The sequence below is a fragment of the Protomyctophum parallelum genome (assembly GCF_964188405.1).
Source record: "Protomyctophum parallelum genome assembly, chromosome: 18".
NCBI lineage: Eukaryota > Metazoa > Chordata > Actinopteri > Myctophiformes > Myctophidae > Protomyctophum > Protomyctophum parallelum.
Window position 1 is genome coordinate 35,532,206 of NC_139716.1, and position 15,724 is coordinate 35,547,929.

Here is a 15,724-nt window from a genome sequence, read left to right on the forward strand (position 1 = left end):
CACAGAAAATCTACTGAATGTTAAAAGTTCATGTTTTTTGGGTGCAATTGAGATTAGAAAACCTAAAAAAAACAAGAACAATTCCAAAACCTTTTTTTTAAATGTCACAATCCCTTTAAGTATCAATACTGCAATATATAAATACCCTGTTACAAGTAAATGTCCGGAATTCAACATTTACTACACGATGCATTGTGAGCTTGTAGAGCGTCTATTTTCAAATGGCCGAAATGGATATAGGGCTGAAGTGGGTAATGTATGTTTTGTAATAATAATCAAATCTACAGAGTAACTAAAGTTTTCAACTAAAAGTAGTGGAGTAAAAGTACAATATTTGGATCTGAGATGTAGTGGAGTAGAAGTATTGAAAATACTCAAGTAAAGTAAAAAAAAATACCTCACAATTGTACTTAAGTGCAAGTACTTAAGTAAATGCACTTACCGGTAGTTACTTTTCACCACTGGTTATGTTTTTTTGTTTTCTTTCTTATCACGTGAATCATGTGCATGGAGGTGAATACACCCCACATATTTTTATTTTATTTCTTTTTTTACATTTACTTCAAAATGTCAAGCTTCTTGCTTTTCTGAAGCATCTGTACATAAAGGTACTTTTGACTTCGGTACGAGCATCGAGGCAAACTAAAATGTTGAAATATCTAATGACCACTAAAACCAAGCATTATTGACGATGCAGGCCACAGATCCGCTCCACAGCGTTTCGCTACGCAGTAACTTATTAGCTCGGAGAGGAATAATTGAGCCACAGATGTTTATTTTCTCTCCTCGCTGCAGTTCAATGCAAAGGACACACCCCTGAGTCTAGGTCCTCTGACATTCTTTTTAGGGTGTCTTTTTCACAATGTAACATTTAACATTTTGTGCATATACAGAACACACTTTTTTTTTTAACTGCCGTTCTCAATGTTGGTTCTAGGGACCCTCAGGGTTCTAGGGTTCGAGGGACCCTCAGGGTCCCCAGAAGGTTATTGAATCATTACAGCCAGGGTGATTTGGTGGTCCGGGGGACCACCAGTGGTCCTTGGAGGTTCCAGGTGGTCCCCAGCTAAATGATGGGAGAGTTGGTAACCAAATGGACCCTTATTAAGGGTCTGTTAGGTTTCGAGAGGTCATCAAATGGTGGTCCGTGGCTCAAATGCTGAATAAATAATGGACCTTGATATGAAGAGGGTTGAAAACCACATTATTTTCATTTACAGTAGAAAAAGTGCTCTAGGCAGCACATTTTCCTTCATAATAGGGAGATGGTGTGAACTGTGAACACACCTATACACTACAAGTTGAGAATTGTATTAAGTCCTTTTGCAGTGCTACATGTATCAATGTGTCAGTTCTGCTCTGCCCTCAAGTGTAGGGTGTGTGTTTTTTAATGTATTTTTTTTTATGCTGGTTGTGAAACAATGCACTCCTCTTCCCTCACATGTTTTTGTTTGCCGTCCCCACCGATCTCACTCCTGCTAGAGCAGTGTGGTTCTCTGCGTGGGGGTCCACGGGACCCCCCCCAGGCATCATTGGAGAGGGGTTCCGGGGGGATCCCCCATCTAAATGATTGATAGTTTGGAAGAACATGGACCCTTACAGCTCTGTCTGTGACTGTGAATGTTTACAAAAGGAACCAAATGGACCCTTACGGGATCGTTTGGAACCGAATGGACCCGTACGGCTCTGTGACCCTGAACGTGTACAATAGGCAGTACAGCTTCAGAGTTAAATTGATACTGAGGGGAGTTTGTCATGGAGATCAAAAATAATAACAGAAACATATCGAATGGAGTCTATCAAACCGTGGATCCTTGAAATGAAATCATGTTTCAGAATCACTCCCACGGGAGCGAATGGAATGTGTCCATTTCACTCTGAGCTGTACACTCCCACTGAGTCATTCCTATAGAACCCCCCCCCCCCCCCCCCCCAAACACACACACATGCACACACACACGCAACCCAGCCAGTCACCATGTGCTGTCGGCAGTGAAAAATGAAGTCCATATGAGTGCAGGGAGGAGATAGTAAATCTCAGCGCAGCTGCATCTTAAATGTGACCCAGTTCCTCCCGCAGGCTTCACAGAGGGTGGTGAATAAGAAAGATGGCAAAAATAAATGCATACAGGTGCTTTGTGTAGAAGTGATTTTAACCACACCAAAGCCAGTGGTAGAAGAAGTACTCGGATTTAAGTAAAAATATAGCCAGAGAAATAATGTTACAAGTGAAAGTCCTCCTTTTCTTTTTGTTTTTACAAAATGATTGGCATCAAAATATACTTCAAAGTACATAAAGGAAAAGTCCCCGGCCGTACTCCTTGTGCAGAATGTCCCATTTCACAAATATATATTTTTAAATGTTTGTAAATGTGTCTACATCTACAAGCTAACAACAAGATGCATCGCAATGCGCGGTGAGCTTGTAGATCAGCTATTTTCGATTAACTGAAGTATAAAAGAAGACTTGCTTAGAATTGGTTAATGTATATTTTGTAATAATTACTGCATCTGAATCTTCAAGGTATCTTGTAACTAAAGTTTCCAAATGATTGTAGTGGAGTAAAAAAAATACAATATTTGCCCCTGAGATGTAGTGTACAAAGTACAAAGTATAAAAAATATGATGTACTCAAGAAATGTAAAGTACAGTACTTGAGTACTGTAAATGCACATAGTTAATTTCCACCACTGCTTGGTTGTAGGTGAAACAGGCGAAAACAGCTGATGTTTCTAGAGCTGCTAGCTATTTTCTGAAGACTTCTGATGACTTGTGGTGAAATCCAAACAATTTTGAAATTGTGACTTATATGTGACGTACATGTGACATCACATCTCACAGTCTTGCATAAAACAAATGTGTGTCCTTTCGGCACGGATTTAGTCTTGCACTCTTTCTTGCAAGCATGTGACAGTATGCACTGTCGGGCAGAAACCTCTTATCGTCGTATTTTAAGTTTTTGCCTTTTTCTTTTTTTTTTATTAACACCATACCACAGATTGTCACATAAAAGCATACAAATGGGCAGATCCTTTGTGCTGTGTTTTGAGCTTGTAGATCTGCCACTTTGGATACATTAGAATTTGAATCCTGAAAAGTAACAGTTTTAGACATACAAGGTTTCTCTGCCCGACAGACGATATACAGTAAAGCCCTTGTGGAAGTCACATGCATACCTTCTTACAATCCCACTGCCATGTTACGCACATACACACATGCACGTGTGCTTGTGTGCACACTTTGACAGACATTGCCTTTGTTGTGCTGAAACACACGGCGCTTAGACATACCAGCTCTGTCACATTTGACAGCACGAGTCTCGTCTTGCATGGGGGCCGCCTTTGTTGCGAGCGCTCTTTATGCAGCCACACTCCAGAGAGCTGCCAGTCAGTCCACATAGCCTACCCAGACATCCCCTGTGATTGTGTGTCAAGGCCTCGGTCGCAGATTGTTCCTTGCCTCGCAAAAATAGGAAGCGGCTTCCATTCCCCTTTCTTCCTATGCTATCCTATCCTATCCCATCCGGAACCATTCTAAAGTACATTTGTGTGCAGATCCTAGTCTGGTGATCTGGACAGTTTCAGCCCCTGCTCTGCAAGACAGAGAGCCATGATTCTAAGCCACCTGCTGGTTTGAGGGCAGAATGACATGAGAAGTGAACAGTAAACTGGAAACATTATTGTTAAAGATGCTGTAAGGGATATGTTATCTCTATATTCTGATAGTAATTGCTACAGTATACAATTTGTTCAGTAACAGGGGTCTCCCCATCTCTCCGGCTCTTAGGTTTGCAGGTGGGGATACCAATTTTATCCAATCAGGAGAGAGAACCGCACTTAGATAATTTTGTCAGATTAAATGTTATGGTAATGTTCCGTTTCTTCCATTTCTTCCAATTTAACTTTATTTTTATCCTGTGTCCTCTATGAGTTATCTCTTCTGGCTGTGTAAAATGTATATTCTGATGTATTTTCTGTTTACTAAATATCTGGAGAGATACAGAGACCCCTTGTTACGGAACACACACTAAATGATTACTATCGTAGCACGTGTTGTAACAAAAAAAAAAACCCGTTTAATTTTGATGCCGGAGGTTCTGTCTGGTGGGCCGTGATTCCAAAATGTGGGCTACGAGCAAAAGGACTTAAATTAGGGAATGTGTGTCATCATGCAGCATAATTCGTTTATCATCATAGTTTATTTTTTATTTTTTAAACGGCTGCTCTGTGCGGTACATGTGAGCTTCTCTCCATCGTAGCGTGTCATTGTGTCACTTCTCTTCTGCTTTCAGAATGTCTGGAAATGAATATACTGTAAGTCCACGTGAGCAAAACCGGAACTGAAACACTTCGAAACTGTCTCTGAAAATACTGTAGTACAGTAGTGAAAGGATATTTTTTTTGCTATAGCAATATAATGTTGTAGTTAACATCTAGGGGGATTTTGTGGCACCTTTCAAATGGCTCCTAGCGAATGTGTGATGCCTAATTTATACTCTGTCGTGTGTCTGTGTTGTGCGCAGAGATTGGCAGACCTCTACAGCATTGTGAGCTTGTAGATCTACTTTACATGCAGTGTCATAGGAACAAGTATAAATGGAGGCTTTGAGTGGGCTCTCTGCTCCTTTTCATGACATCCTCTGAAACCGTCTCATTGTCACTAACATCCGCCATGACAATATTAATTCCGATCCAAACATTAAAGGAGCATTCAGTGATTTGGGTGATTTGGAACCCCCCCCCCCCCCCCCCCCCCCCGGTAACAAGATGTGCACATGCACGCACTACAGTGGGGGGACACGCGACAGGCCAACAGCACACACACCAAGGTCCGCCCCCGCTCGGTCATGGTGGAAGGCCCCTCTCTATCCTGATTGGATGAAGACTGGGCCACCTAGCCTGTCCCCAGTTAACCCCGGGGGGTTAACTGGGACAGGGAAGAACTCCTCATGGTCAGCACACTCTATAGTAGGGAGGATTATCACAACAAAAGTGATGTTTGAATTAAGTGAAATCACTGAATATACCTTAACAGTAACATTATGCCATGGATTGTTTCAGAGCAGCAATCTGATTGTTTCTGATTGAACAAAAGCCTGTTCCCTTATAAACCTGAGGCCGATTCTACAAATGCCTTCTAAATCAGTCCTTCTCAAACTCTTTCATGTCGAGGCCGCAGACCCCCCCCCCCCCCCCCCATCCTAAAATGTGGTGTTCCCTCAGAAGAGAAGATTTGTGTTTTTTTGTTTGTTTTTTTATTCAAATTTATCAAACAGATTTTTCAAAAAATTTCAGAAATTGCAGATGTACAAGCTCGCAGCTTTATGTTGAGAACCACTTTTATAAATCCTAAGAGTTGTTTTTTTGTTTTTTTTAATGACACCCGATGCTTTCCCGGTTTTAATGGGTTGGATGACATAATATTATTTGTCTGATTTGCCGCCTATTAGTCAGTGATAAAAGATGTTCTGTTCCCACCAGCGCAGACAGTGTCACTGTGATTGGTTTCATCTTACCGTTTTGGCCCCTGGAGGGTGTCTGGTTTCCTGTGTGGATGGTGGATCGGGAGCTCTCATTTCTAATGAATAACAAATATGTCCGTGGCACATTCTATAGTTTCTTATACACCATTATACTGTGCTTATTTTGATCATAGGCTAAGACCCAATTACTGAATGTCAGTCTCCATTATGACGCATTGTGTATGGCATAATAGGAACTACTGTGGGACAGCGGTTCTCAAATGTTTTATTTTCAAGGACCCCCATAACTCAATTTTGGTTCCATTTGTGCAGTCTCACAGTTACAGACCTATAGTGGTCATTTAGGGCTCTTTGTGTTTCCCCTGCTAATGACCCCGGTTTTGCTTCTTTTAAGTATAGGACCCTTCCTTGTTCAAACCCACACGTTTACTGCCTGCTGCCCCTATTTTGGGGCATGTCATTATAGACGAACATGTTCAGAATGTAATAAGAAGAAACATGAATGTCGTGAAATGTGTGTGGGGGAAAAAAGAAAAACAAACCCTACTCAGTCATACGCTCCGAGACAACTTATTCAACGGCCCTTTGAAACGTCATTGAATAAATTGTTGCGGAGCACGTGAGTGTGCAGGTTTTAGTCTTTTTGTTTCTATGTTTCACCCACTCAAAGTGATGTGTGTATTTCGGTAGCTTTTGAAACGGGATTTGTCATCGTTAAAAATAGTTGTCAGAGGCGGTTAGACTTGCCCTTACCTAATAGGCAAACACAAAGAACTTAGTGTACCGTGCTGTTTGCCCAACACCTGATTAGCAGAGTGGATGTGCAGTGCATTCTCTGCTTTTATACAAATGTGTCAATGATCACATTTTCACGTAGGCCTACAGAAGATGGCTGATTCTCAGTCTCACATAAAGGAGACTGTCATTTGATTATTAAGCTCCCTACTCTGCTGTGAATCAGTTATTAATCATTTATTTGTGTGCGAATGTTGGTCGAGCTGCCGGCAGTGGAGCCGGAATCGATTTTCCTCAACTGCATCATTTATTTAGTTCTCTCGTTTCTTTTTAAATGTCACCATGTAGCTGACAAAAGCCTCCATACGACAATTCAGGTTCCATTTTTAATAAGGTCAGTTTCTTCAGCTGGGTGTGTGACATTTAATATCCTGTGCGTGCGCGACTGCGCGTGCGTTTGTTCTGTCTGGGAGTAGGCTACAGCCAGGCCTGTTTAGACAGACTAATGAAGAATTCTGCAGCAGGTCCATTTATTTTCTTTAATTAACAACTTAAACCCTATATACTATATTGACGGGGGTCACCCAGGGGTCTATGCTACTACCAGGTCCTCTCCTTTTTGCCCACTATACAAGTTATCAAACATTTGTTTTGTTTCAAGGACCTCCATAACACTGTGCAGATGGAACCAACAAAATAAATGAAACCATATACATATTTGGGGCGTCCTTCAACAAAGTGTGAATGAGCCTTTACTGTTGACCACGACTTAACTGCTATATGAATCAGCAGAAATTCAGACCGCTGTCTCTTGCGTTCTAAAAGCGGTCTCTTAATTCATATTGTTGATCTGGGGGGGGGGTTGATGATGGTGAATGTTGTTTTGTTCTGAGAATCATACCGTAAATCTGTGTGAGAGACGGTATACTAATGCTCCACCTTTTGATTCTTGTGTTGATTTCATTATTGAGACTTCACTTGTAAACTCAACATAATTATTTCACACTTTAAAAACCACACTGAGCACCTTTTATGTCTTTCCTGGGGTGGTATTCAAACAAACTGTCTACCCACTCATCCATGAGCCCAATCCCTGTGCTTGTCCAAGGGAAGAGACATCACACATACGGTAGAAGCATCAGGCAGGGTTACTTGTCGACATCAGGGTCTAAGTGCTATATCTTGCGGCACCCCTTACCGCTTATCCCTAAACTTATTTGCCATATTTTGAAAAACATTGTAAACTAGTTCAAAATAGCCGATCTACAAGTTCACAAGATAGTAGTTTAGGGATAAAGGTTAAGGTGCGCCCAAGATGGGGCATATGTGTCTCCATGAGAGAGTATAGGGAGACCAACTCCAACCACAGGTGCTAGGTGTACTAGATACTGTATGTTGTAACATAACCATAAAGATTGGTTAAAATTATGTTTTGTTCATTAAAATAAGTTCCGGTTTGCAGTTTTAATATAGTCAATGTTTGTAGATTTCTGGCTACTCCGGCCCACCACCACTTTGTGAATCACAGGTGAAACCCGTCCATTTCGACAATTGTTTTCTATGCCTTAGTGCAGTCACGTTTCGGACCAGGGCTTTAAAACAACATTGTTTTTGTTCTGTATTTATTGTTGCGATCTGCATTTACATATTGTACATATTGTATTTATTATTGTATACGTATACTTATGGATAATCTCATTTGGAGATGGTGGGTTTTGTTGTCAGGGTTTGGGGGTGGTTTTGAAGGGCTTTGTTGTACTGGTACGACTGGAATGCACTGTGCATTGCTGTTATCGAGAAAGATTCATGTTTTCTGCCAACGTGAAATCCCAAGTGATACTTTATATTAACTCTGGGAGTGAACAAGGTTCCATTTGGAGTTAAATTAAGAATTTCATTACATACTCATCTTCATATCTAAATTTTAAGTTATGAACATGGGACATGCAAATTAAAAACATTTGCATTAACTAACTGGACATGGTAACCCTTCTAGTCCATGCTGTTTAGGTATTTGTGCATGAAAAGCAAGGGTTAATTAAGTCAAACAGATTTACACTCCTAAACATATCTGCTAGGGCTAGGCAGAAACCTTGTATCTCCATATTTAAATGCTTTATTTTGATTTAAATGTTATGCAATTGAATGCCCTGCATCGTCATGCAACTACCCCATTGGCTCCACAACTACATTCAATCCATTGGAACACAGGCTACATTTCCTGAAAAGTACTTTTGGACATACAAGGTTTCTGATATTCAGAAGTCACACACACACACACTCCCTGCTATGTGATATGAAAACGCAACAACTGCGCTTAATGTCCACTCCATGCACATTTGAACTGACTATATTGTTCAGTTATATCTTTGAATTTATGTGTTTTATTTTTCTATTATTTGTCAACAAAGAAAAACACTTGATTGACTGGTACTGTGACAGTATTGTTTGTAGCTCTGTATTTTTTTTATTTTTTTTAATACATTTTGGGGTCTACAGCATAACGTGTACGAATGATACATAATTGAAAATAAAAGTTTGTCATGTGTACGTTAAGGTTTTTTCTTTTCATTCTCAGTTTATTTCCTTCAAATGTGACCATTTTTTAAACGAGAAACAAAAAATATCAACATATTTACACATAAAGGAGGTATGCGAGCATAGCAGCAGATGTGTACTGTGCATATATGGTCTCGTTAAGGTGCTAGAAAAATACAAACGGAAAGGTCAGTCAAGTGCGTTGTACATGGGATTCAACCACATAATCCACATAAAGTAGACCGTCACTGGTATAATCCGCAAGTAGGTCCATAAAGGGGGGAAAAAAACAAGTAATGTCCCTTGTCTAATCTATGGGTAGGTCCAAGGAAGATGCAAGTCCAAGTAATTTGTCCCTGCAGGTATAATCCATTATTATAGATAGGACAGTAGGCTAACAGGAAATGGGGAGTGACATGCAGCAAAGGCTGTCTGGATCGGGACTCGAACCCACAACACGCTGTCAGGCTATATGTACCCTAGCTGCCCGGACAGCTATGTACATTATTCATGTATTTTCTTTTTAATTTCCCCCCCTAAAATATGACAAATAAATGATTAGAAGAAAACTATCAGTCAATGATAGTGAAAAGTGTGAAGTTACGATGGGTTTGTAGAGAAAGGTGGCATGTTGGATAAATCAATATCTAAATAATAGCCTACTGAATCAAGAAAACAGTCTGGGGTGCTCACAAAAACCTGATTTGATGTCAAAATGAACCCAAACATGTTTGAAAGACCGTTTAAATGCTCACTTGTATTTTAAAGGTCAGCAAATATTTTAGTTTAGTTTTGAGTTTGGATAGGGAGTTGAATATTGAATGTGTTTTGGTAGTTCATTCCACATTATAAACATTATAAACATGGCATATATAAACATTTAATTTCCCCCCATGTTTGAGTCGGTTTTTGGGGAGAACGACTCAAGGTCAACTGACTGAGTAGGGCAGTGTTACGGTGAAATTGGTGACCTGCTGAAATATGTCACAATCGCATAGACATACTGTACATCACTCACATCAACGTACATGTATGTGAAAGTGTCCGAATGTAAATCATTGCGGTTTGTTTATTAGCAGAGTTCAACATAATTATTTAAAGTCCTCCACGTGAGTGATGTGAAGTCCACAATATGGTCACATATTTCGGCAAGTCACCAATTTCACTGTAACACTGCCATGCTGTGAGTGAGCGAGTGGCCGAGGTATTGGAATTTGGCTCAGGCAGGGCCAAATTATCCATTGGGCCAGTGGGGCCGTGGCCCAGGGGCCCTTGCTTGGCTCTCAGGGTAACTGGACCGTGCAGTACTGGGTTTGAGGCCCTGGCAAGGGCTCCTGCCTCCTGGAACCCTTCTATGGCTGTTGATTGTGTTATTTAGGTTATAATTTAGGTTAAAAAGATGATAAAAAGCGAGTGGTGGAAATTTTGGGTATTTGAATTTGGCTCTGGTGTTATGCAAGTGGGCATCATAGTGCTTTTTTTTTTTTACTGGCGAGACAAAAAAAATAAACAGGGGAGACCAAAACAAAGTGTCGCTGGAAAAAACAGAACCTACCAGACTTTCTTTTTTTAATCATCCACTCTTTATGTGGAATCTCCTAGGGCGGTAAGAGGGCACGTTCAGAAGCACGGACTGAGCGGCAGCGCACTGTGCTGTTGTGATACAACATGATATGTGTATGAGTGCCTATGCTGTGTACTTGTACGTGAATATACAAATGTACAGGATATGTATTGTGTACTGCGTGCTATAAAACTAATAGGCAAGTGCACTCCGGTGCGGTATTTCCAACAAAGAAATCTCAATCTCAAAAAAGTTCCGCCAGCTCCATATGGACCCTGAACAGGGGCCCTGTCCAGATGTCAGAACAGGCCAGCTTATGGAGTTGTGTCAAGCATGCCCAAATATGGAGTGCTGTGATGTAAGAACAGGCTAGCTCCATATGGACATGGGCAGGGGGCAGGGCATAGGTCTTTTTGTGCTGGTTCTGGACAACCGTGGGTCCGACCGACTCGACACCAAGCACGTGCACCCCTGTGGTGGTGTGGAATGCGTGTGTCGAAGTTGAAGTCGGTGGGGGGAACAGTTCCAGAGTTACGTGAATTACACACAGACTTTTGTAGCCTAGTTAGCACATTATTGCCGTGAGCTTGCAGATCAGCTATATAATTGTATTATTATTATTATTATTATTATTATTATATATTTTTTAAAGGATCCCTGGCTAATAAGACAAATATACCTTAAAATATTATACTTGCCCTCTAAAACTAAAATAAAATAATAAAATAATCATTCTTTATTTATGGTGTATGGTGTTATTTTTGTAGTAATAGAGGGCAAGTATAATGTTTTAAGGCATATTTGTCTCATTAGCCAGGGTTCCTTTTAAAGATTTGGCTTAATGAGGTTAAAGTGCTCGCAGCTCAATTTATTTGGACTGGTTTTAAATAGGACGCTCCGTCCATCCAGGTCTCTGCGCTCCGTTGCTCTCCCCTGCTGATTGCAATAGACACCCAGCAGAGCAAACAGACAGACAGCGGTTGGAGGAGGCAGCTTCACATCCACATACACTCACACAGGGAGAGAGAGAAAGAGTGATGGAGGACGTCCATTCAACCAACATTATCCTTCATAAACACCTCAACCACAGCACCGATCTCCTCTCTGGACGTCTCGTCAAAGGATCACACCTCCCCAGGATCTTGTAAAGTGTGGTTTAGATTCTGGTGATCATTAAACCACGGTTGTTTATCTTCTCACAGTGCAGACAGCGGCGCTAGCAGGCTAACATTAGCGGTATTATTAGTATTAATATTGGAATATGGTTCAAATGATGGAGTCTCAGTGCGAGTACTTCATGTATTTCCCCGCGGTGCCCGTCTCCGAGCAGCTCCTCCATGACCCGGCCGGCTACAGATCGCTGCCCCGGCGGAGCCACCTCTACCTCGGCGAGACTGTCCAGTTCCTGCTCGTGCTGCGCTCCAGGGACGCCGGAGGAGGAGGAGGAGGAGGAGGAGGAGAAGAAGCAGCGACCAGTGGTGGGGAAAGTACCAATACTTCTGCAATGAAGAAATACTGTCAAAATTCACTTGAGTAAAAGTATTCTTATTAAAAACAAAAGTACCCATGTCCCATTTCACACGTTTTCAAATGTATTGTAAGTAAAAGTATCAATACTGCAAGATTATATGAAGGTCAAAGTCTGGAATTCAAAGTAAAAGCACAAAAGTATTGGCACCAAACAGTACTTAAAGTACCAAAAGTATAACATTCATTATGCAGAATGTCCCATTTCACAAGTTTTCAAATGTGTATATATAATATATAATGTAACAGCAACCAAGGAGGCTGTGGCCGGTGACAGTAGGCCTGTCACGATTATTATATAATTGCCTCATCGCAATTCTTTGAGATAATCGCAATTCTTTGAGATTATCGCAATTATTTTTGCATAATCGTAAATCGTTTCCATGTTGAAAAATGTGACAGCCCCAGGTGACGGCGGCGGTGGTCCTTGTCCGGCGTCTAAATGGAAGCAGCTGGTGGGCTCCCTGTGCGCCGTGGCCAGCGTCTGCCCGGCGGACGGCCGAGGGGCAGGAGGGGGACAGCAGCGCTGTGACTTCCAGAGCAGCTTCAGCGACGACGGAGGGGGAGAAGACCTGGACGAGACTCACGAGAGCGACTTCGAGGCGGCGGCGGCCGCCGACGCCCCCGCTGGGAGACGCCGGGGGGAGAGGAGCCCCCGGGCCTTCCGGCGCTGCAAGCCGCTCCTCATACACAATAGCTCTGCCGGCGACGGGAGGCAGCACCGCAAGGCACCGGTGCAGGTAGTACTACAAATTCCTGCTAAATCTGTAGTTCTCACTCTTTCAATAATGAGTAGGGGTCATCATCGCCAAGCTGGCTTGTGGTGGACATTTTTGTCAAAATGTTTTGTCAATTTTTTCCATGGACATACAAAATGAGTGGACAATAATATTACCAGAACCCTGAATGACCAAATAACAGGTCTGTAACTCTGAGAGTGTACAAATGGAATCAGATGGACCCTTATGGATTTGGTTCCATTTGTACACTCTCAGAGTTAAGGGGGTCCTTGCAAATAAAACATTTGAGAAACACTAATACTTGGCGGTCGGTCCCCACACCCCACTTTGAGAACCATTGTTCAAGATCACACACACACACACACACACACACACACACACACACACACACACACACACACACACACACACACACACACACACACACACACACAGATTGCTCACAGAGATACCTATGTTATGGACCACTATAAAAGAGGGCTTTGATCTCTGTATGTCTGCCTCTCTCTCTCTCTCTCTCTCTCTCTCTCTCTCTCTCTCTCTCTCTCTCTCTCTCTCTCTCTCTCTCTCTCTCTCTCTCTCTCTCTCTCTCTCTAAACAGACAGACTCATATTACAACAGAACAAAGAGAAAAAAATATTGAATAGCCTAGGTTGATACACTATTGTACTGTATGGATGTGTTGTTGTGTGGACTTTATACATTACATGTCATCATCGCTATCAGTCAACACCAGGCCCTTTGCGTGCTTTCACATTTCCTGAGCTGATAAGAAGCGAAAACCTCACACACAAGACGCAACCAACCAACCAACCAACCAACCAACCACATTTCTCACACTTCCCCTGGCCTCTGACATTTAGACAAGCAGACTCATTGACAGTAGCAGCTCTGTTCTGCAGATGCAGAAAACCTAATGGCTAGTGTGTCTGCACACTAGCGTTTCCTGGTTTGTGACACAACGCCCTGCTTGCTACAAGATATGTACACACAGAGTTTTTTCTAAACTTGGAAGCACCTGAGTGAGTGTGAGTGAGTGAGAACTCACTTGCAGGTGTTGTGCAAGTAGCCTCGACTTGCACATGCATGTCAAATCGCAGGGGAAAAAAACAACTCTTCCCATTTCACTCTTGTCTGGCAGGTAGTCCTGTCACAATTTTTCCATAATCGCCCAATTGCAATTATTTTAGGTCACCGCATTTCTTGTTGGGATAATTGTCATAATCATTTGCATGTTCAAAAAATATTATATAAAAATATAGTGAAAATAGCAGATTTTCTTTTTTTAAGTATAAAGTTATTAAATATTTATGTTATTTCTCATATGTGCCCCATGATTTTGTAACCCATTTTTCACCCGGTGCCAAATCTGCCAATGGTCTAAGCTGTAATCCTGGGCACTACTAGGGATAGCCCCGGCTACACAGCAGTTGATAGACGAGTGTGCATTCCTTGGCTAAGCCGAGTCAAGAATGACATTTAACTTTATTGGCGATCCGTGTTGTGGCAGGTTAAATATTGTATAATAGGATTTCACTTGTCCTACGAGGAAGTTTGGTAAACACGGTGTGCGCACCGCAGCCTACCTACTGTGCTCAGCTGGGTGTGACTGAATAGGTCCACGGTCGGAAATTACTAAAACCTCTTAGATAACAAAATAAACCATACCGCCCTAGCCCTAGTCACTACATGTACTCCTACGGGCTGGGGCAGCATCTGTCAGCATGGAGTGTTGTGTGGGAATAGTAGGATGAAAACTACGTCCTCCCGGTGGGTAGGATAGGATGCGTGTGGGGACTGGGGAGGAATCAATTGGCATAACGACTACATTTGGGAGAAAAGGGGGCAAAAAAAAGCACAAAAAGGTATAAGTCTGGCATTATAGAGTATAGACATTATAGATAGAGATTTACAGTAGGGCTGTGCTAAAACAAAATCGATAAGGCAATATATTGTATTGTAAATTTGTCATGCTTGCCAATCGATACAGAGGCTACTGTATCGATTTGATAGGGCAGGAAATGTGATGTGTGATGCAGTTTTCAAAAATAAACATCGCATATGGTGCCACATAACAAACGGCTCATGACTGAGACTCAGACATGAGCTTGTTGCAATATTATTGTTGCAGCAAAAGACAAAAGATAAAATAAAATACAGGAGCCCACAGAAGATGGTTGTATTAATTATTAACAGGAATTCTAGAAACGCAACATAAAAATGTACCTTAAAGATCTCTGTGGGCCTGAATTGTATGTGTTTTAATGTGTGCACTGTGCAGTATTTAATACTTTAACTAAGTTGATGTTCGCTAATTCTTCAAAATAATTGTGTTTGGTCCATGGCGATACGTATCGTGTAAAATCAGGCATTACGACGCCTTCAACACCTGCCAACATACATTTTAGTTGACAAAATGAACTGTAGATTTAGTCAACTAAAACTAAAACCTTTCAGATGACTAAAATATGACTGAAACTAAATGGAATTTTATTTAAAGGACTGTGACTAAATCAATATTGTCCGTCAAAATCAGCACTGATATCGGTAAAGTTGTATGCCGTTCCCAGCCCTAGTTTACACTTAAAGGCCAGAATCTCCAACCATTTGTATACCCAGAGCACAGAGTGTGGGAAAGCAAGTGCTCCTTGGCTCGTGTGAATTGGATACGTTTGGTCTCTTGGCATGCTTCCCAATCCCTTGCAAACAATCACACAGTCTTATTGTGGAAATGACATTTCGGTCTGCATTATACAGCCGTGAGTTATATTGAGGGCAAAAGGCTTTTCTAAACCATGGTTTGTGGAAGTGTGTTCCTTAGACAGACAGCGCTGTGTCATGTAATTGATGGTCACTTAACCGCCAGTAGCCAGTTTTAAATGCAACCACAAACCACCAGCTTTCTCTGTTCTTCAGCATCGCTTGACCACCGAAGTTGAACACATTTATTTTTACCACACAGATGCACTTTTCAGTTTTTTGCAGTACAAAAACGCGGCCATAGCCGTCGCCCCAAATGTGATGAGGTAAACACTATGGCTGTGTTTAGCCCAAGGACAAGGAGTGTTTGTCGTGCAAAATAAATGCTTGCAATTGATTCAGAATCATGAAAAATCCCTACTTTGACACATCACATG

At 41.6% G+C, this 15,724-nt stretch overlaps 1 protein-coding gene and 1 long non-coding RNA gene across 2 annotated transcripts in view; both read left to right on the forward strand.

Annotated features, from left to right (window-relative positions):
- The first annotated feature begins 90 nt into the window (after nt 1–90).
- LOC310875789 lies at nt 91–8,768 on the forward strand. The gene is made up of 2 exons (XR_014570686.1): nt 91–5,166; nt 5,229–8,768. It is a non-coding gene; the product is annotated as an uncharacterized lncRNA (long non-coding RNA).
- A 2,539-nt stretch (nt 8,769–11,307) lies between these two features.
- The window catches only part of trappc14 (trafficking protein particle complex subunit 14), a 36,181-nt gene continuing 31,764 nt past the window's right edge, over nt 11,308–15,724 (forward strand). The window contains exons 1-3 of the mRNA XM_083789561.1: nt 11,308–11,853; nt 12,097–12,110; nt 12,250–12,587. Coding sequence (XP_083645687.1) covers nt 11,582–11,853; nt 12,097–12,110; nt 12,250–12,587 — 624 coding nt within the window. The 5' untranslated portion in view covers nt 11,308–11,581. The remainder of the gene's footprint in view (nt 11,854–12,096; nt 12,111–12,249; nt 12,588–15,724) is intronic.